Source organism: Amphiura filiformis, unplaced genomic scaffold (genome assembly GCF_039555335.1).
Source record: "Amphiura filiformis unplaced genomic scaffold, Afil_fr2py scaffold_65, whole genome shotgun sequence".
In the NCBI taxonomy this organism is placed as follows: Eukaryota; Metazoa; Echinodermata; class Ophiuroidea; order Amphilepidida; family Amphiuridae; genus Amphiura; species Amphiura filiformis.
Window position 1 is genome coordinate 402937 of NW_027305529.1, and position 21460 is coordinate 424396.

At 36.3% G+C, this 21460-nt stretch overlaps 1 protein-coding gene across 1 annotated transcript in view; it reads left to right on the forward strand.

Annotated features, from left to right (window-relative positions):
• The first annotated feature begins 246 nt into the window (after positions 1–246).
• Positions 247–21460, forward strand: part of LOC140144590 (uncharacterized) — a 125173-nt gene continuing 103959 nt past the window's right edge. Inside the window, 1 exon segment of the mRNA XM_072166407.1 lies at positions 247–887. Within this exon segment, the coding sequence (XP_072022508.1) occupies positions 682–887 (206 nt within the window). The 5' untranslated portion in view covers positions 247–681.

Genomic DNA, 21460 nt, shown 5'->3' on the forward strand with positions numbered 1-21460 from the left:
TAAATAATATTAATAAATTTATATGATGATTGGTTATAATTTTGAGGTCTTTCCAACAGAGTAAAAATATGATGGGAACATTAATTTTGATATTATTTGCTTTGAGGTATATATAGTTTCATGTTCCTCGATGAAGTAGATAGTCTTTAATAATGCACATGAGGACAACACTTCGTATGGGAAAAACGTTGCTTTTATTAGTCATAGACAGCACTGATGGCAAATTTCAATCACATTTGTCCGGGGCTTAATTCCACTCACGATTAAGGCAAAATTCCATTGTGAGCACACACTTACGAGAAAATCTTACTCTTAAATCTAGACATGCGTTCTGTACGCTTGGCGCATGCATATTAGCAGGCAGGCAGGCAACTAAACGGCACGATAACACATCGATGCACTTGAATTCCCTTCTTATGGTCCAGATGCCATGCGCAAAATGCAAGGTGTTTCTTTATATATATTTTTTATAGCAAGTGTCTGATGCTGCGGCTGCTTACTACTGCAGCTACTGCTGTATACATGTGTGATATACTCGACTTAATGTCATCTGCAGTAGATAGCAAGTCAGATGGATTATGGATGGGATAGGATACACATTACGTGAGTGTAAACATCGCTGTCATACAACGAATTCAGCACAGTAAGCAGGTCCCGTCTCCTCATATCCAACTCATAAAGATGCGTTTCAGGAGGACCCGTTCGCTTCTTATTACTTGTGTAGTACTAGCAGTGATATGTCTACATCATGTGTATTATAGGAATACTCCTTGCTCAACTGTACAAAGAATACAGGATGATATAAATCCTATGCAAGTTGGAGAGCCACGTGTTCAAAGTGCAACTTTAAATCCTTATGATCATCCCAGCCAACATAAAATAGACAGGTAAGCTTGTCACATCTATATTACGTAATTCTTTGACAGGGATAGCAATGTTCATTATGTATGTAATATTAAGGCTATTTTCTCCTTAGTGTGATCATGGGTAATCAGATTCAAAGAACGTAGAGGTTTACAATAACTCAAGTTAAATAATAATTGGATTCAAAATCTCAACTATAAATATGCTTGGAATATGTATTTGTTGTTTTACTATTGTTTCGATATATCTCGAAAATTTTTAGGGCAATCATTTCTTTTGTCATTTTTGTTTCAATAATGAATACGGAATTCCTTTTGCAGCTGTATTTCATCCTAGCACACACAGCTGTAGCATGTTTAGAAACCTTTCATGGCATCAAACATTGGCCGAGATCAAATTTGTGATTAGCCTTTTCCAAATTAGTTCGTTCATTGTCTCTGCAATTTATTCCATCTCTTTGCCAACATACATTTTATCCCTCTGGGTTTTCTGTATCTGCTCCCTGTAACCATGCTGTAACTCAAAAGATACGATATAAAACCAAAATGCATTTTGGTTTTGTTAATTGTCAAACGACCTGTGAATGCCGGCCATCAATGTCAATAACACCTGGTAACTCAGCCATAGCTGTCAATCAATCCTTGTAGGCATTTACGAAACCTTACGGATTAGCCATTGTTATACATTAATACTAATTTGAACCAACACAATGTTCGTGTAGGAATGATATCAAATAAATTGCTTTGGTATTGGATAAACAATGCTTTCCAATGAATTAGTTCAGTGCATTCTGCGTATTAAACTTTTAAAAACACAATTCGGTATATTGAAGTATCTAACTAGCCAATATTATCGGAGAAAAAGAGTCAACTTTCTTGACACTTGCCATTTACGTATTCACCATTATACGAGTCGAAAATACATTTAGAAAGCACTTTGATAAAGAAGCAATAATTATCGGCTCATAATGGTTTCACAACGAGTTTTTTTTAATCGATGTCAAACGTAATTGGTAAAGATTGATGGTCTATTTGATTTAAAATCCTGAGTAGTAAACTGAGTCAACATAATTAAAATGAGATTCATTTGAGCATTAGCCCACAATGAAATCAAATATAATCATACACATTTTAGTTTAATAAAACAACAACACTCCTAAAATATTTTGAACAATAAATTGTTATTATTATCATTATTATTAGTAAATAAAAAAGGGCGGAAAAATTAGATTAAGCATGAAAAATTTTGTGAAAATGGTACTATACATCAAAATGGCTAGCGCCTGTAATCCTTTTTTTTTTGCTCTTCACTTTTCAAACGACCGAGAAAAAATTGGGTCAACCTTTTCGGGCTATTGAGGAAGGGGCGGCAAAATTGAATTTTTGGCGGCCACGGTACGCCACTGAATAGTAGTAGCAGTAGCAGCAGCAGCAGTAGCAGTAGCAGTAGTAGTAGTAGTAGTAGTAGTAGTAGTAGTAGTAGTAGTAGTAGTAGCAGTAGTAGTAGTAGTAGTAGTAGTAGTAGTAGTAGTAGTAGTAGTAGTAGTAGTAGTAGCAGTAGTAGTAGTAGTAGTAGTAGTAGTAGCAGTAGCAGTAGCAGTAGTAGTAGTAGTAGCAGTAGCAGTAGTAGTAGTAGTAGTAGTAGTAGTAGTAGTAGCAGTAGCAGTAGCAGTAGTAGTAGTAGTAGTATACCCAATGCAATGGATACGTTATGTGGTAGAAATGTCAAGAAAGTATTGTGACACTTGGTTACATTAGACGACGGATGTAGTTTTGTTTTGTTCATTTTCGTATTGAAATGTTGCCAATAGACTGCCAATCACTTTGGAGTAGCATCTATTATTAAAGGTCGTTATTGCTTAGCTGGACTTGCAATAATGGATTATTAGTGATGCTGATGGAATAAAAATAGGTGTGTTTTTTTTCAACAATTAATTCACCGTGAACAGCGGATGAAGACAACTCTGCAACATATAATAGAGCTCACATTATTGCCCAAGGTTAAATCTTAATAATTTTTCCACAAAATTTACCATATCTGGATGTTTTGGATATAAGCCCTTGATGCCAAACCACCCGATAATTCACTTTTATCTTACTCTTGAAAATTTCTTACACAATAAAAACTATATAACTATAATGCCGCCAAAATGCAATAACCGACACCTCTTTTACGCGCTATATAGATTGAGAGAATCTGCCGGTGAGAGTTGCTCGTGTATTATAGGATAACAACACTGCCCGTGGACAAATTACGATGAAAAGTGTGTTAAATTACTCGTAAGCCTTATATCACACCTATCTTTTTTACTTTATTTCTTGTTGATGTAATATCATTGCTTGAAGATGTAATTATTGGTTTAATCTCTGACACTCTTACATTGCATGGTGATGAGATAGCTATGCTTCATTTGTGCTGCATCACATTGAAATGGTACAATTGAAGATTAAAAGTAACCGCACAAGATGCTTTCTTCAAAACTTAAGAAGTGGTGAAATCTTTACCTGGTGGTATATACATTTAGAAATCATTTTTGATTGAATTGAGATCTGTAAGCCTTTGCTAAATACCGACATCGTTTCGTGTAACATTGATGGGTTCAAACATTAACAAGTCTTGAATAAATACATCAGGCTTCTTATTCTGAAGTTCATAAACGGTGTACGTTTACCACATCCTGGATGTACGTTGACAATGAATAAGGTCAGAAATTCTGATAGTGTAGATCTCGTGTGGTCGCCGTTATGCTGTTGTACTGCAAATGTAGCTGATATTGATCATGTTGATGATGATAATATGACATTGACGACGACGAATATGATGATAAGAATAATGACGATACTGATAATGAAAATATTGGCGGTACAAATGGTTTCCCGAAGATAAGTAAAAAGACATAAGATATTTTAGTGTACGTTATTTCACATAACACATTGATTCAATCACCCTGACGACCAAATTGTCAATATATTGCTCCACTGTGGTGCAATTGGCCACCATTAAGATGATCAATCCCAATCCAGACAGCGAATTGCAAGAAATGTGAGGTGTGTTATGAAATAATCGAAAACTGCAGGGTCATCTTGCTCTTACTGCACGGCTATGGCCCTCCATGCAGTTGTTTTTATTGTATGCAAGAGCAGTATACTGCTTAAATCAGACTCGATTAGAAATCTACTGCATACTGTGGCAGCGTGGCCCATTAACGTACTCTTACTTAGTCTAAGAACACAATATTATGGCCATATGGATTTTTGCACAGTCCTTGCTACGAAGACTTTACTAGTTTAAAGCAATAAAGATAAATGCGGTCATTTCAACGTTAGTAAATAAGCCGCGTGTTCAAGGTAAACGTATCAATTTTGATGTGGTGTCAAATGTTTTGGTGATGAGAACACCTTCTAAATGAGCTTAAATGAAACCACACACCTTTAACCACAGATCCTGGTTTATGGTAACCATGGTAACCAGATACTGATATCAAATCAGATTTGTTGCAATATGAGCGTTAATGAATTGATTCATAATCCCGACATTGGCTGGAAAATCCAAATCACTGCTAATATAGGCATTTATAAAAACCTATAAATGTGACAGTATTCCACATAATTATTAAAAAAAACTGGCAATTTCACCCAACCGATGAAAAACCATGGAATAAGCCAATATACGTATACACAATGATTTATTGCATTTAGAAAGTCAAGTATACCTCACCATATACCTTTATGTAGAGCTACCATTTTTTCTCCTCAATATGCATTGAATCCCTAGATAGGTAGCTCCGAGACCGACTTTTTAATAGACGTATACTAATGCATATTTTGGCATGTTTTCCAGCGTGTTCACATTTTGTTCGTGATGCTTAATGTGTGTGGGTTTTAAATTGCAACGATCGGTGAGGATTCCCTAAACACGCCTAATGACCCAAACGAGGTTATCAAATAGCACTCGTTAACCCAGATTAAGGTAATACCAAATGTCAGGTCTTGGCAAAAGGTTCTAACTGACGCTAACCTTTGTATTATCTTACCACATTTGGCTTCAATTTAAAAATGTGTGATTTTAACACACAAAAAACACTGCATCCTGAGGTGTGCCAAGTAAGAGATTACGTTAACGACGGGTGAGGAGATATCGATGGATATTAAAGGGTTGTAACGAGCCTAAAAGCCAAGTCATTTGACCTTAATATTTTAGCTCGAGTCAGGTCAAGTCGCTGTACAAATTCAATGGGGTCGAGTCACCGAGTATGTCAAGTCAGTTGCCTCATTATACCGTCCTAGAGTCACCCACAAGTCGTTACAACTTTGGGATATCAGGCATGTTAGGTCAACACAAAGCATTTGACAGACCACGAGCATGACAAGCGAATACATTACCGTAAAAAAGATTCGGCTGTGAAAATATAGCCCATAGAATATCAAAAACTATATCGAACGCGATGTTGTTTAGCATGTCTATATATGCAACAACAGGCTCATAGCATCTTGTAGAGACTATTGACAGGTTTGCGCCCACATATCTATTAACTTCTTTGCTGCTGGCTCGAGGTCCGATGGCAGGGACATTGCATTCCACATTTTTGGTCTAGATGTAACAGTATGAGAATAACGGATGTATTTCAATCATGGTTTTAAAGTGCGGGGATTGGTCAACTGAAATTGACACAAAATTTTCACTTGTGCTTTTATTGGCAATATCAACAAACTCATACATGTAGAAGAAAATGGTCGTCTTCTTGTCAAAAATACACATATTTGAGAACACACTGTCATATAAATAACTAAAAAATGTCCAACTATCAAAAGGGTCTTGTATGAGCTGGAGGTTAGTGTTCTACCATGTATAACCAAACTTTTATTACATACTGACCACCCCTAGTATATGAAATGACAGATTATTATTGCATTAGCTATGGTCTAATGTATGCTCACACGGATGCTACACTTTAATATAGAAAACGCACAGGATGATGATGAGCTATGATGATGATGATGATGATGACTGTCTTTATCATTACAAGCATTGGTAATCGTACACACAATGCATTCATCTTAATATTCATATTGTCCATGACTTTAATTTATTGGTAATAATTGTTTCAGCAGGGATATAGACAATTTTTGCCAGGCTTATTGATAATAATCGTATGGTATTGCATATCGTATGGATTCCCCATCTCTCTGCCCCTCCTCTCCCTCTCTCCCCCTCTCTCTCCTCTCTTGTTTCCTCTTTCTCCCTCCTTTTTCCTCCCTCCTTTTTCCTTTCCTTGCACTAGGGGGCGGGGGCCCAAATAGGCAATTTTTGCCAGGGGGGCAATTGTCCCCCTGCCCCCCCCCCCCCCGGCAGCTACGCCACTGACGCTGTCATATCCTGATATGAATTAACCAATATGAAATAAGACAGAATGATAATAAACAATAGCAATTTAGGAAAATACACGACACAAATTAATAGTACAAATATCCCATGTGTTCATATTGCATTATAATGCTTTTTAAAAATATGGCGGAATTGATTAACCGATGATGAACCTTTAATGCTGTTATCAACATTGTTCCATAGTAGCCGCATACGTGATTGATTTTTCACACAAATTCTTTTGATAAAAGGAAGCCTCTTTATATCTGGCATTTAAGTCTTTTGATAAAAGGAAGCCTCTTAATATATCTGGTATTTAAGTCATGAATCTCATGTTTTATAAACAAGTATTATGTTTGTGGCCATTTTGAACAGCGTTTTAAAGCCATTTTGCAATTTGCATATCCTTCCATTATGTTTTCATTTTATAATTAATTGGGATAAGATTAATACATTATTTAAACTATTTCTATTTTTTAGTGTGCTGGTGCTCGTGTAATATCCTGGATAGACGCATCGCGATTTAGGATCACATTTTATTCATCCATGGTATCGAGGCATGGAAATAAGAATTCCCAATTTCTTTATTCAGTAAGCCAAACAAAATATTAAGGTGTGTTCACTCCTGTATCCTAAATAAAGACAAGTATGTCAAAATTAAAACAAGCAGCCAATACCTGTACTCTTTAGCTCTGATTTAAGATGTTATTTGTTAAAATTGGTTGAGAATTAAAGAAACAGTGATCTAAAACCTAATGAAGAAAGGAAATCAAAAAAATCACTTTTGTGTTCTAATCAATGAAAGCACCCCATTGGAAAGGACCCCATTGGAAATAAGTTGGCATATTTAGCCAACTTTATGGGTTATCCTGGCTCATTGACTTGGTTGTGTGTTTCTTGTGATGATGATTGATTGCTTATTTGTTATTTTCTGTATTGTTGTCAATTTTGCCAAATAAATAATAAATAAACACGATGCTAGTTTTAACGTGCGAATCAATGGAAGCACGGCGATAGTTCTCTTGTTCGCGAACACTTTGTGTACAAATCAATAGGGCATGCAATGGAGCAAACTAACTTTTTAATTGGCATCTTCCTTGGGTGTTTGGATCGTCGTCGTGCTTTTATTTCTAGAACAATTTCAAATTCGAGCTAAAAGATGCAGCTATTGGCTGCTGTTCCAATTATGACATAATCTGCCTTTGGTTAGGATATACAGAGGTTGAACATAACTGGTACCTTAATTATTTGGCTCACTGTATTTCTCGACTCAAGAAAAATAAAGGGTTAAGCCGCCACTGATTACAACAGAATCCATTTAATCACCATTCATTTCTGAATCCTTATGATGAGAGCAATTGGTATGGTTTCCAACAAGATTTGACCAACTTTGAAATTTCACCTCTGCATAAGCAGCCATTTTGGATTTATGTAAATTAAGCACTGTTCCTCTACTTGGATTGGATTTTTGGGACGTGACTTTTGATGTGTTATTTAATAATGCTTTTCTGAAATGAATGGTGATTAAATGGATTCTGTTGCAATTAGTGGTGGGTTGACCGATTATATTTCTTAATTTGACTGGGCTAATTCTTGAAAGCAAAAATATTAAGATATCGTTCAGATCTTGTTAATCTAGTCGTTGCTTTACAGCTTAGTTCATTATTATTGTGGAGGGATTAAAATCCGGTAAACAGTTGATCCAACATATAATATGTTATCATGGTGCCACCATGTATGGCGTCGTCGGTGCTATCATCCTTTTCAGAATGGTGTAAAATGTAGCTTCGTCAAACTCGAGGACCAATTGTCTTGCCACCTGGCTGTGAGATATTGACTCTGTTAATCATTCATCAAATTAGAGTTAGGTTATGTCGTGGGCATGGTGGGTATGTGTAAGAATATCACAAAACTCAAAGTCGGTTTGTGTTAGATGCATACTTATTATTATGTTAGCGTGTTTGGATGCATTTATATCTGTGCACAAAAAAGATCTTTACATTATGTTCTGAACAATAACATAAAGTAAATGTATGCATTGGAAAGATGCAATATCTTATTCTGCACATTTTGACAACTCTTTGGATCTGATGCGATATCTACAAGCAAAGATATTGCAACGTTAAATTGAATTTTAATCTTTCTTGAAGACACTCATGCTACTTGCGTTTTTACGTGTATTTTAATGGTACGATTATTTAGTGGTGTATACTCTAAATTCTCTAACGGATAGAGTTAGATAGAAAAACAAATCATAATGAAAGATATTTACAAGCCCAAAGACTGTATATTGTTAGCTATTTCAACCATGAAAAAATACAGAATACATAGATTCTCGTCATAATGCCACTCTTATATACGAAGTGAGTTGCAACCGACACTGCTACTTCAATCAGGGAATTTAGTTCAAGATGACACCAAATCGTATGTGTTCTCAACAAGTCAGGCTTTTTCACATTGAACAGCATGCATGATACAGGCACTTTCAGCACGTTCTTTGAGTGATCCGATCCGAATTCTGCATTGTCTTGACGCTTTTAAGCTCTTTTACACTTAGAGTGCGAATCAGTTCCAGAGGAATAATAAGTCTTATTTTGTATTGATGACAGAATACAATGAAGAATGAAATGAAATGCGCTTAATAAGAGGCCTTATCCGGGGCCTGGTTACGTATTGCAACTGTTAGCCTTATTTATTGTATGAGACTTAGTCTGGGGCCTAGTAACGTATTGCACATGTTAGCCTTATTTATTGCATGAAATCTGGTCTGAGGCCTGGTTACGTATTGCAACTGTTAGCCTTGTTTTAATACTAAATGAGACTTGGTCTGGGGACCTGGTTACGTATTGCAACTGGTAGCCTTATTTATTGCATGAAAATTGGTCCGGGGGACCTGGTTATGGATTGTTAACTGTTAACCTTATTTCAGAGGATGATTTAAGCACTTCCCACCACGCCACTGTGTGGACTTGCGGTTAGCACAGCTGTGTGAGTGAACATGACACCACTGCTCGCACATTGCATTGACGGGCATGGTTAAATTTGAATTTGGACTGATATATTTACAATAAAAACGCATTCACAATGCTGGTCGATTTCACATTTTATGTTACCTACAGAAGGTGTGAATTATCCTTCATGCATACATCACTTTAGATCTGAAATCGACCAAGTAATAATGACACACGCACAATTCTTAAACAACATCTTTTGCACAGAATTCAATGGGATTTGAAAAGTAAAGTGGCAGTTGAAACTCTGGTGATAACACGTTTGCAGTGCATGATGACGCTTCCTTAAATCATCCTCTGACCTTATTTATTGCATGAGAGCTGGTCCAGGGCCTGGTTACGTATTGCAACCAATAGTCTTTATTTATTGCATGAGACCTCAGAACCTGGGGACCGGGGACCTGGTTACGTATTGCAACTATTAAGCCTTATTTTATTACATGAGACTTGGTCCGTGGGCCTGGTTACGTATTGCAACCGATAGCCATATTTATTGCATGAGACCTGGTCCTGTGACCTGGTTACGTATTGCAACTATTAGGCTTATTTATTACATTGAGAAATGGTCTGTAGACCTGGCCACGTATTGCAACTGGTTTTGCCTTATGTATTGTACGCTTTCCGTTTTTTTAGGACTCTATGAATCTTCCATTCATTTCCTCACAATCTAAAACATTTACACTCTCTGTAGCTACAGAACTCAATTATGCACACGCGCAACAAAAAGACACTTTTATAAAGCGTTTGTTTTCATTTTAAATGTTAATTATTACGTCATCTATGTATCATAAAGCGCAAACAATCGGGAATGGGTTCATAATAAATCCGAAGAGTTGATTGGTATCGTGTGGATTGGTACGTTAGCAAATTGGATTATACTCAGGCATGGTTAGACAATTGGTAGATTTTAAATCCCTGTGCACCACCTGCAATACTACGCAATTACAAAAGAATGGTGAAGTCTGAGCGATGTAGAGCTACCAATGTATTCCCTTAGCAGTTTCAAGTCCGGGGAATATTTCATCCACGTTTGTTGCCTACAGACATAAACACTTGATTTTAATACTACAGAGACCAAATCATTTTTTGATGGGAAAGGAAAGGCAAATTAATAGGAAGAGTTGAATATGAAGAGGAAGTGTCTTCCCAGAAAAGTCAAGAACAGACACAGTCATATGAGTTGTTATGAAATGGCTGGCATCAATAGTGGCATTAATGCCGGGCATTAATGATGCATTGTTTAATTAGTAGTATAGAATACACATTTGAATTAATTATCATATGCAACACTTTGTATTGTTTTCAAACATACAAGAACAATTCACACCAAAGAGTCATGATCACCATCGATACAATGAAACGTATATTTAAAAGCCATGCATTTTATTTGGTTAGTTATGAAGGCGTCATAAAACATTCATTTTGTTGTAAAGACATTTACTTTGTTTTGACTTTCTGCTAGTACCAGTAGCCCCGGATTTGTGCTATTTAACACACATAATTTTTATTGCTCAAGGATTTTATCAAAGTACGTAGATTTAAACGAGTAAGTTTAGGTTAAATGCGATATCATTTTTTATCAATTTGTTATTGTCCTTGCGATGCTCCTTTGTCGAGGGGTCGACATAAAATATTACAACATACATAGAAAAGCATAGGATTTGATAAAGGTTCATTCAGGAATTTTTATAAATTGGTAACGATTGCAACACTTTCTTAGTGACCTGGTATGTATAGTACGGCAATTACTCAATGCTTTTCTTTTGTTATAACTCCAAAAGTACATATTGGAATCAAAACATTTAAAAAGGAAACATGCAGCACAATATGTTTGTACATGTCAGTGCAAATTACATTAGATTCGCGGTTTAGTGGTTACAAAGAAACTATTAATGATCATGTAACGCACATACCAATTCATTCGCCCTCATTCTGATCGGACCCTCGGATCGGACCATTAGTGTCGCTGGTGTATGTTCGCTACATACTCGTTTCTTGTGATGACATTCTGCATGCCATAATATATGTTGAGGTATCTTGATTGATTTGTCGACTAATTCCTAGAGTATTGGTAAACATAATGAATACACTGTTCCAAATGATTTGTTGTAGGTAATTTGTCTATATTATTTACCCTATTGTCTCGGTGTTCAACCTACCAACACCTCACCTCTCCCTTAAAAATAACAATGAGTTGTATAAATAAAAGAGATGACGTGTTGCATGATATGTCGTAATTTGAAACTATTCCAATGCATCAATTATTTATATTGCAGTTATTATGCAATATCTATAAGAGACTGTTCATTCCAAACGATTTCCCATTTCTTTATTTGGGTTATCATGGTTATGTAAACTTACTTGCAAAACAAAACTATAAATAGGCACATTCGAATATAAACAATGCAGGCTATTAAAGGCCCATTCAGTGATTTGCTGATCAGGACGATCGTAAAAATCATCAAAGTTTAGATTTTGGTACCTTTGGTCATTGTCATAAATGTGTTAACATAGCCTGCTAGTGGTACAGCCGAAAGCCGTGTATTTAAGACAAAAATAAGGAATTAACATCTGTAATTTATATACTGACATTATATAAATTAGTTACATGTATTTGAATGGGGCTTCAACTTCGTCGATACTGATGGTTTTTTTTGTTGTTGTTTTTTGCCAAATTTTTCATTTCAAAAATACCAAAAGGCAATTTGAATAACATATCCTTCACTTTTAAGCAATTTATAAATAATTTAAATGTTTTTACACTTTTGCTGGGATCCCTGAATGGGTCTTTAATGAGAAACGAACTATTGGTATCAAATAACTCAATTTAAGAATGAGCGCATATGAAATGGCTATAGAATGAACTGCATTGTGACATGTATTACACAATCAATCGTTTTGTTGTAAACTGAATTAAAATGTGCACTGATATAATGTAGGAAACGGGTTGCGCTATGTAGTCATGTTCATTCTCAAATTTTGTGATTCCAATTCGTACTTTTGGAGTTATAATCAATCAATCAATCAATCATTTACGCGTTATGCCACCCTCTGTAAAAACGTGACTTTTTCACATGTTTCAGTATCTCCACTTATGTGAGAAAAGTATATCATTATTCCCTTAAATAATCAAATCCACTCGAGCAGCGTTTTTGTTTATATAGTTTTCTCAATACTAGTACGGTACTTATATTGTCCAATTAACGTGTTTGTCGTTTGTCGTTGTTTATCTGTCTTTGCATTTCAACAACCTTTTCAAAATACCACAAGCCATCAATTAGCTTAGTGACATTTGAGATCATTCCTCTTTTAAACTTAGGTTGTTTGTTTGTACTGTAAAAATAGCCGGTATAGCCATTGTCATCGATTACTCCATAGAAATTCAAATTTAACATTTAATATGATCAATTTACAATATTGTCACAGGACGAGAACACCGTAAAAGCAAACAAGTGCCTAACTGATGGATCATTATCTAATCAGTTAAAGGTCAATGTAGTAGATGGAGTTAAAGATCATCACTAAGTAGGTTTTAATTTCCTGCATTAACTAAGCTTATTTCATGGGCCACGGGCTTTCACGGATAGCTATTGAAATGTAGTTCCTGGCCAATCAAGTTGCTGGTGTGCTGTGCGTCAGCTATGTCGCGTATTAAAACATGGTGAATATTTCTAAACGTTTGTGGGCACTTATTTCGACACAATGAAAACGCAAAATATCATGCTTTTTATATTTTACATGGTTTGAAATTGAAATGTCCCAATAAGTCAATAAATCTTAATCATGTTAATGTCTTGATGAAGAATATATACTATAACCGTACATATAGAAAAAAGTATAATATATAAACGTGCCTGTATCCAGTATTGCATGCAAAACCACATGACGTAAAACGATAAGATTATTGAGTGCCCCAAATGTCCTCTTGAATACAATTCGATTGGAGAGTGAGATACGACTCAGGTTTACGGGGCGCATCAGGTGGAAAAAAAGAAAGAACATTGTGCGTTGCATATAATACCGGTACCCTGGATTTACAGCAAAATGTGGTCAAGATTCCTACCTGGGTTCTTAAAAATGCCTCATGTAATACGTGTTTGGGTGTTGACGTTTTATTTGTCTTGAAGCCATCTGAATGTAAATCATTGCTAAAATGCTGTGTCAAAATACATTCAAGTTGTATGTGATGCGATCAAGCAAAATCAGTCGGAACTCGGAAATATTGATTTTGAAATATAGCCAAACAAAGGAAATATTTCCTTATGTTTCCTCTTGTTTTGGAAAGTCTGTAATTGCCCATATCTTTGGGAATGGTTGTTCAATCCAACGGGGTTGCTGCAAAAGGCAGCTTTGTTAATGTTAATCATATCATATTAATTTGTAAGCGCTCTTTAGCAAAGTCACAGTTCATTGAATTTACAACCGTATGACAAAACATGCGAAAATAGTAACTTTTTGCTGAATATTTGCAATTTGCTCATTCTAGTGACGCTAGTATATGTACAATATAAGTGTGCTTTTTCATTTAATGACATAAAATTTGAAAAATATTTTAAGGAACACTTCAGGTTTTGACTTTTAAAACCTACATTTTGGTCAAAAAAATGTGCTTGGATAGGTAGTTTTCAACAGATTTTCCACATTCGCCTTGCTATAACATTAAATTGCGTTATCTGTTGACCTAGTGACGAAAAGTGTTTTTCGGGGAAGTGTTAGAAATTCTATTTGGATGAAGGGAACACGTAAGGTTTCGACAAAAACCAATCAAAGAGGCCCATTTTTTCAGCTAGAAGCTCCACAGCTCTTACATTGCTATGCACTCAATCGTGTAGTGTATAGCCTAATCAAAGACTGTGCGGAGACAATTCACTGCTTGCTTGAGAGCTCTTGGACGAAAATGTGTGCTCATGTGAATCGAGGTGGAAACTGTGCGCACGATGGTTTATAAGAGAATCGTTTTTGTATAGAAACCTTTCCATATATGAAGAAACTGAGAATTTAATATATCCGAGTTCGGACTGATTTTGCTTGATCGCATCACATATGAACTATGTCTAAATTATAGTCGAGGAAAATGGCCGTATGGGTGTGAAGTTGCGTACTGATGTATTTTGTTCTTTTAAGTTACAATCAAGGTTCTGTAAATTCAGAATCCACCGGGAGCCAAGAGTGCACCCTTGAGCAAATTGAGGTCAAAGGTCACACAAAGGGATAAAAAATGCTTAAGGGCTCGGTCACCCACCTTTGCACGGTATTTTTGTGGGACGTGGGAGCACATCATATGCGCCAAATTGCATTCTGAATACGAGGAATGTCCTTCTGATGTCAAATACTTTGGATTGGTTGAAATTCACCTGACCCTCACGTATGTATATGGAAAACACTGTGACAATACGTAGCGTATTGTCACGGTGAAGACCGTGCTTGGAAGAGTATGCTGTATATGCTAGCATACGTATGGTCACGGTGTATACCGGTGTCAAAATACCACGTACTTTAGTACAGTAATAACGCCCTCTGTTGGTCATAATTACGTATTTTCAACGTAGTGAAGAAATATTTGAGGTAATGCGACCCCATAAAATATAAAAAGCAGAATATTGGTATGTTAAAAATCAAAATGAGGTATGGGGCTGGCTGGGGGTGGCTACAAAAGACAATATTGCTAAGACAATATTGTTCAAGGTTGCGCCGCAGGCTTATAAAGAAACAATGTTGCTCCAAAAACAATAGCAAACAAGCTTAAACTATAAATTAGCCCCCGATAGAGGGCAGGACCTGAAGAATGAGGGAAATTATGGGGTAAAGAGTAAAAAAAAAAAGTAAAAGTAGGCCTATGAAATGGGTGACGAGCTGTCCGTAAATATAACAGAATTTTCGTTATCAGTTCGTCACCCTTAAGGTTACTTTTTCTTGATTGCCCTGTTGGGGCTCTTATATTGGGGTCCCACTTGGAGTGTTTAGTCGTCGTATGGGAGTCTCCGGCCTCGGGCCTGTCGGCCCTGCGGCCTTGATGTTGGTTGATACTGGGCCCCAGCATCAACAAACAACAATGAGTAACCTTAAGGGTGACGGGCTGTCTCTAATTAAAAGTCTCTAAAAAATTACCCTTAATGTTAAAACCTTGAGTAACCTTAATGTAACGACCTTGAAATGTAACTTCTAAAAATACTAGTTTTTATATTCTATAGTGTTATATTACCTAAAATATTTCTTCACTACGTTGAAAATACGTTTTAAAGTGAATTATGACCAACAGAGGCCGCTATTACTGTACTAAAGTACGTGGTATTTTGACAACGGGATACACCAGTGACCATACGTATGCTAGCATACAGCATACTCTTCCAAGCACGGTCTTCACCGTGACAATACACTACGTATTGTCACAGTGTTTTCCATGTACAATATGTGTGTATTGGGTCTTGAAATTTGCGATATTATACAAATTTTATGGCAAATTATTAAAAATTCATTCATTAAGGTTACGCATTCACCTTGCTTTCTTACCCTTTAGTTGCAAGTTCTTACTATGGGAGTTTCCGGTCTCATCCCTACCGGGCTTGCAGTCTTGATGTTTTTTAAGCTCTAACGGGCTGGGGCCCAGTATCAAGAAAAATATCAAGGCCGCAAGACCGGTAGGGCTGAGGCCAGAAAGTCCCATAGTAAGGGCTTACTAATGGAGTTCCAATATATAAATGCCCCGCAGGGCAAAAAGTCAAAACCATGAGTTAATGTAACTTTGACCAACAGAGGATAGCAATATACATGAGATGCTATCCTCCAGAGGAAAAGAGGGCACAATTCTAAACATGAGATTCGGAACAGTATCCCATATATTTTTGCATATTGTACTTCTCACATTGGGTGCCTTATTGGTCACACGCCAGTGATTTTACAGCATGGGCGCTACGCGAGCATTTTCCCAGTAAAGTAAGTCTGGGAACGGGTCAGCGGGACGGCTTGGAAAATACTTCGGTTACAGTGGTGGGGGTGGAGTGTAACACTTGCTATCCGTATTCAAAATGTATTGCAATTAATAATAAAATGAATATTAAATCTGTTCATCTGGACTTACTATTTTTGATAGCAACAGTATCGCGTCTCATCCAAGACGCATCATCAGGCTGACTGATCAGGTTGTTGACTATTGACCTGTGACACACTTGATGGTATGATGTCACAGGAGAGTCGCAGGGGTAGTTTCTTGACTCTTTCAAACCACTTATGTTCTCTGTCGAGCACTAGCACATCCTTATCCTCAAATGAATGATTGGCAAATTTGAGGTGCGTGTAAACTGCAGAATCGTTCAAACCTGTAGAACTGGGTCTACAGTGCTGATACATGCGTTTGTGCAAGGGTTGTTTAGTGTCCCCTATATATGAGTCCTCACAGTCAGAGTCTTTGCACTGGATGGCATAAACAATATTACTTTGTTTATTACGAGGGGGGGGGTGCCCTTAGGATGCACCAGTTTCTGTCTCAAAGTATTGCCAGGTTTCAAGGAGACGGGGATGTTGTGTTTCCCGAATATTCGCTTAAGCTTCTCCGAAACCCCAGCAATATATGGGATGGTACTGTTCCTTGGACGAGTGCTCCTTGTGGCAGAGGAATCAGACGAGATGGATTTTGATGTGAGCCCTTTCCTTATTTTAAAATAGCCGCCGTACATTCTTTAACACTTATTATAATTAATTCTTTTTATAAACAATATACTACATCAACTACATCAACACGTGTTACGTGTTACAATGTCAACTCTTGCAATATCAGACGGCTGCTACGGTGATTTATGAACATTATACACACATCCGTGAAATCATATAAAAACGATAAATAATGCTAAGAAGGGATTTATAACACTTCTCTGCTTATCAGGTTAACGCAATATTATGCAAAAAAACAATTAATCAAGTTCTGGTACACGTAGATGATGAAATAACTTGATAGATCATTTATTAGACAGTGATGCATCTTTATTTCCACATGTAAAGTGGCTATACTTTTAAAAGACCATTCATTCATCTCATCAGCTAATATCTTGTAAAATGCAATATTGCGGAGAGTATCTTTTATCTCTCGATACATACTGCAGTTACTGTCCGTTTTCCTATACACAATACACAGTGCTCTCACCATTGACGCGTGACCCCTACAAATGATGTATGTTGGGAGAATGGACACTTGCCTAGTTAACATCACTGTGTGAAAAATAACCAGCCAATATTTTATTTATTCTCCAAAACTTCTAGCAAATATATTTCTCTAACATGACCTAAAATTACAGCTAGGTTAGATGTTCAGAAATGGTCGTACTTTTGTAAAATATGAGTGAGGGCAAGGCATAGCTAGCCAACTCCCCGTGTTATTTGAATGGAGATTTGACCGAAAATATTGGTATCGGACCGCTCACTTCTGAAGGATGCCACAAAAAAACGGTAAAAGCTACATTTAAATTATTCTAAATAGGTTCTAGAAAATAAAGTTTTGTAACATGTCCTAAATTTTTAGCTAATTTAGGTGTTTGGAGAGGGTCGTACTTTTGTGGTTTAGGAAGGACATGTAAACGACAGATAACACCAAAAATATGAAGAAATTATTTCTAAACCGTGTTAAGTCAAAAATCATTATGTTGCTCATTTTCAAGAATGCTGGTTTACAAAAAGCACGACATTGTCTGATTTCGTGAACAAAGCCACACATAACATTGTTTCCTTTCGTTTCCTTTATAATCGGTTACCCAACTGAAGCTATGAATACCATCTTTATTGCGATATCGCACATGAAAACAGTCACTTGTGCACAACCAGAGAAGATCCGATTTAATCAGTTGAGCTGTTTCAATGAGTGTTATCTTGGTTTAATAGCTTTTAATGGGGTTAAGTCCTGCAAAGGTCGAGATGAATTCTACTGTAGACATGACTGCATCATGACCAACTACCTTTCACATCCATTATTTACCTCATGACATATTACTCGCATCTCATGCCATGCATGTAATGCCACTAGCCTAATGGAATAGTATTAATAACAAAGCAGTTTTAAAGGAACCATCAAAAGTTATTTTAGATATTCTTTGTGGCTATTTAAAATAGAAGGAAAGACACTATGATTCAGATGGAAAGATTTCACGAAAAATATCAATATGACATAATATCAAAATCAAATCTATGAAGCTCAGGTCAATACACCTTTTTAATATCAAGATATCTCTTACTATTGTTAATAAAGAAATATTATCATCGTATAATGTCAAAATACAATCATACATGTCAAAATTCCTTCGGATAAATAGGGGTTTCAAAATGCGAAATTGGATTACCCTCCCGTGATCATGGTGATACAGATTCGGATGCAGATTTGATCATTCGGCTAAAACATTAGCAATGAAAACTCACTGCTCTTGTATCATATATATCAGTGTTAACTACATTATCTTCGCATTCATATAGAGATCCCGATAGAGATCTTTTGAACAGTCTCATAATCAATGCATCTTTACCATATAACCAGCTAAGTTTATACTTAGCTCCATAAAGCTGATTCTGATTCGCTTGCATTATGTATAGATCGTTGTACGTATAATCTCGGCGAGAACGAACATGAAATACACATAATATTAAATGAATATCCTTTATCGGTGATATGATAGCGCAGCCTGTACAGCTTACCAGCTCTATTTGTAACTATATATCACTCCTGCCCGTATTATTTCATACATTTGGGATTATTGTAGGTTGTTTTTACGAGAGAGACGCAATTTCAAGGGTTCAACTGTTTCATTCGGTGCAAGGTGTGCCTTTTATCAAACTCAAATCGTGTTGAATATTTGATGCCAATAGAAATCAATACAGACACCGGTAGCTTTGTGAATAACAATGGTTTAAATTGAAACATTAAAGTTTTAAGATGGATACTGCTTTCAACTGAGTGGTGGGTTTATATTATAGTATTGTCCAGCGACCGGTTTGCAGTTTGATACTGCTTTCAACTGAGTGGTGGGTTTATATTATAGTATTGTCCAGCGACCGGTTTGCAGTTTGATGTAGTATAGATTGGTTATGACGATACTTGCTATTAGAAAACCTATTGTATTATTCATGAGGCACTCTGCGCAAAGTAAAGTGCACCAGAAATCTTTGATTTCTTACTATGAATTGTGTGTAACATTTATGCATAATTATGAGTGATCCAGAGATGGAAACAAAGAAATTGAGTCAATCTAGCATTCAAATAAATGGTATTTTACTCTGGCTTCTAAAGCTACTTGTTAAACAAATGTGAATATTTATATTAGTATATTGGCAATCCTGTAAGTTAGCTGGGCATAATCTAGCTGTGTAACTTTAAGTATCTTAACTGCGATTCGTTTACCCCTATTGTGTGCCTTTGATTTGATTTGATTAATTATCTTTTTTACAATTTAAAGCTATTTCATGAGAGGTATGAGAGATGGGAATCCCCTGTTCAAGTAATCATGCAAGAGTTTGTGTATAAAGACAAATTTGGGAAACCCCGTTTTGGGCAGAAAAAAACCCTAATCATTTCTATTCTTGGATATTGGAAATCGCCATATGTGAACATTTTATTGGATGATGTGGGAAAGACCCGTGGATGTAATATGGTAGAGGTGACAGAAATAAGTAATTATAGCTGGAGAATTTCCAGTTTTACTAATTTTGTATAAAAGGTGAGTTTTTCTCTTAGCAGTGGTTATGAAGAGAGTTTGTAGGCTCACTATGTGTTGTTTATTGGTCGTCGTTGTGCTTCAAAAAGGGTTACATGTGAACCAGTCTGCATAGCCAGTAATGCGCTGTCAATTAATACAGCAACGAAGGAGAATTTTAGTGCATGAAGGTGCTCCACCTTCCCAATGGATCATTATTCTTCTGTCGACTTGCTGGAGTCTGGTCTGTAAAACAATGCATCTGTCAATAAAGTGGATCAGTACATAACTGGAGAAAGAGAGTGATTGGTGAGAGAAGAATCATTTTTGGAGATTATCATCTGTGTGAGGATTTTATACGCAAAGGATATACAATTTGAAGTGCATAGTGGACTTCGCTGAACAATGATTTTGGCAGGACAAGTGAATAAGGATATACATCAGCCGTCCAGACATTGTAACAGAACTTTGTAATCAAGAAGAAGAAGACTGCCGGTTAAGTGGTAAATTAGAGTGATTATATTGTATGTGCATTTATTGTTCGTGTGTACAATAGTTACCAACCATATTTTACTTTTCATTAAAGAACAAGATTTGGTTAACTTAATCAAACAGTGTGTTATTGTTGTGCATTCGTGTGGATTTGGGTAAGAGGTGATTTTGGTCTTAAGTCATTACTGCATCAAGTCGTTAATGCATCCTTTACAGGTCATCATGACGATCCGAGTTATCAATGTTTAAATATTAGAAGACAGTTGACGATTATCTGTGCTGGTATACTATTCTACGTAGCTTGACACTTAAGTGGACTATCCCTTAGGGAGGTTCTTCCCCGCCGAGTTTTCCCGATGAAATCATTTAATCCTTAAAAAGTGAAGTCGCAGTTGAACAAATAAGGGTGATAATTAAAGCCATTTTGGGTGCATAATTATCTTGATTTACAGGTCTGACGCCAATTTAAGCATTTTACAGATGGTCCTGTTTTCCATAGTTGGTTTAAGACGATTAAAGTGACATGTTTTTGAAAAGCTTTTCTGTTTAGAATGTAAATTTTGTGGCTATTACTGTTCGCGATTCAAATTCATTTAAATTAATATATTATGAAAACCGTATATCTGATTTGCTTCAAACTAAAGCCATAGCTGCATATTGATCAGCGTACTTCCTCCACCAATTTTGTTTAAAACATGCTCACAGAGTATTTCTTAATTAGAAATATCCTCATATTCCACCTTTATCACAACCTCTTTTTTTACTAGTACTAATAGCTTCATGGTCCAAAATACTGTCTTCTGAACAGAAGGGGCAAAGGGTAAACTCACACATGGCATAAGAAGATATGTGGCTGGCTGGGTCAATAGTCTTTATCTAATCGTCTCAACTTTCACCAGTGTCGATACAAGTTATTGATTTCAACCCATGGAAACGTCATGATGCCTTAAATATATAAATACTATATACTATAAGAAGGTTACATCATAATGGCGGCGGTGTGTCTTTTTCGTATGACGTATGCTATTAATGGATACAGAATTTTGTCACATTTTCAATCAA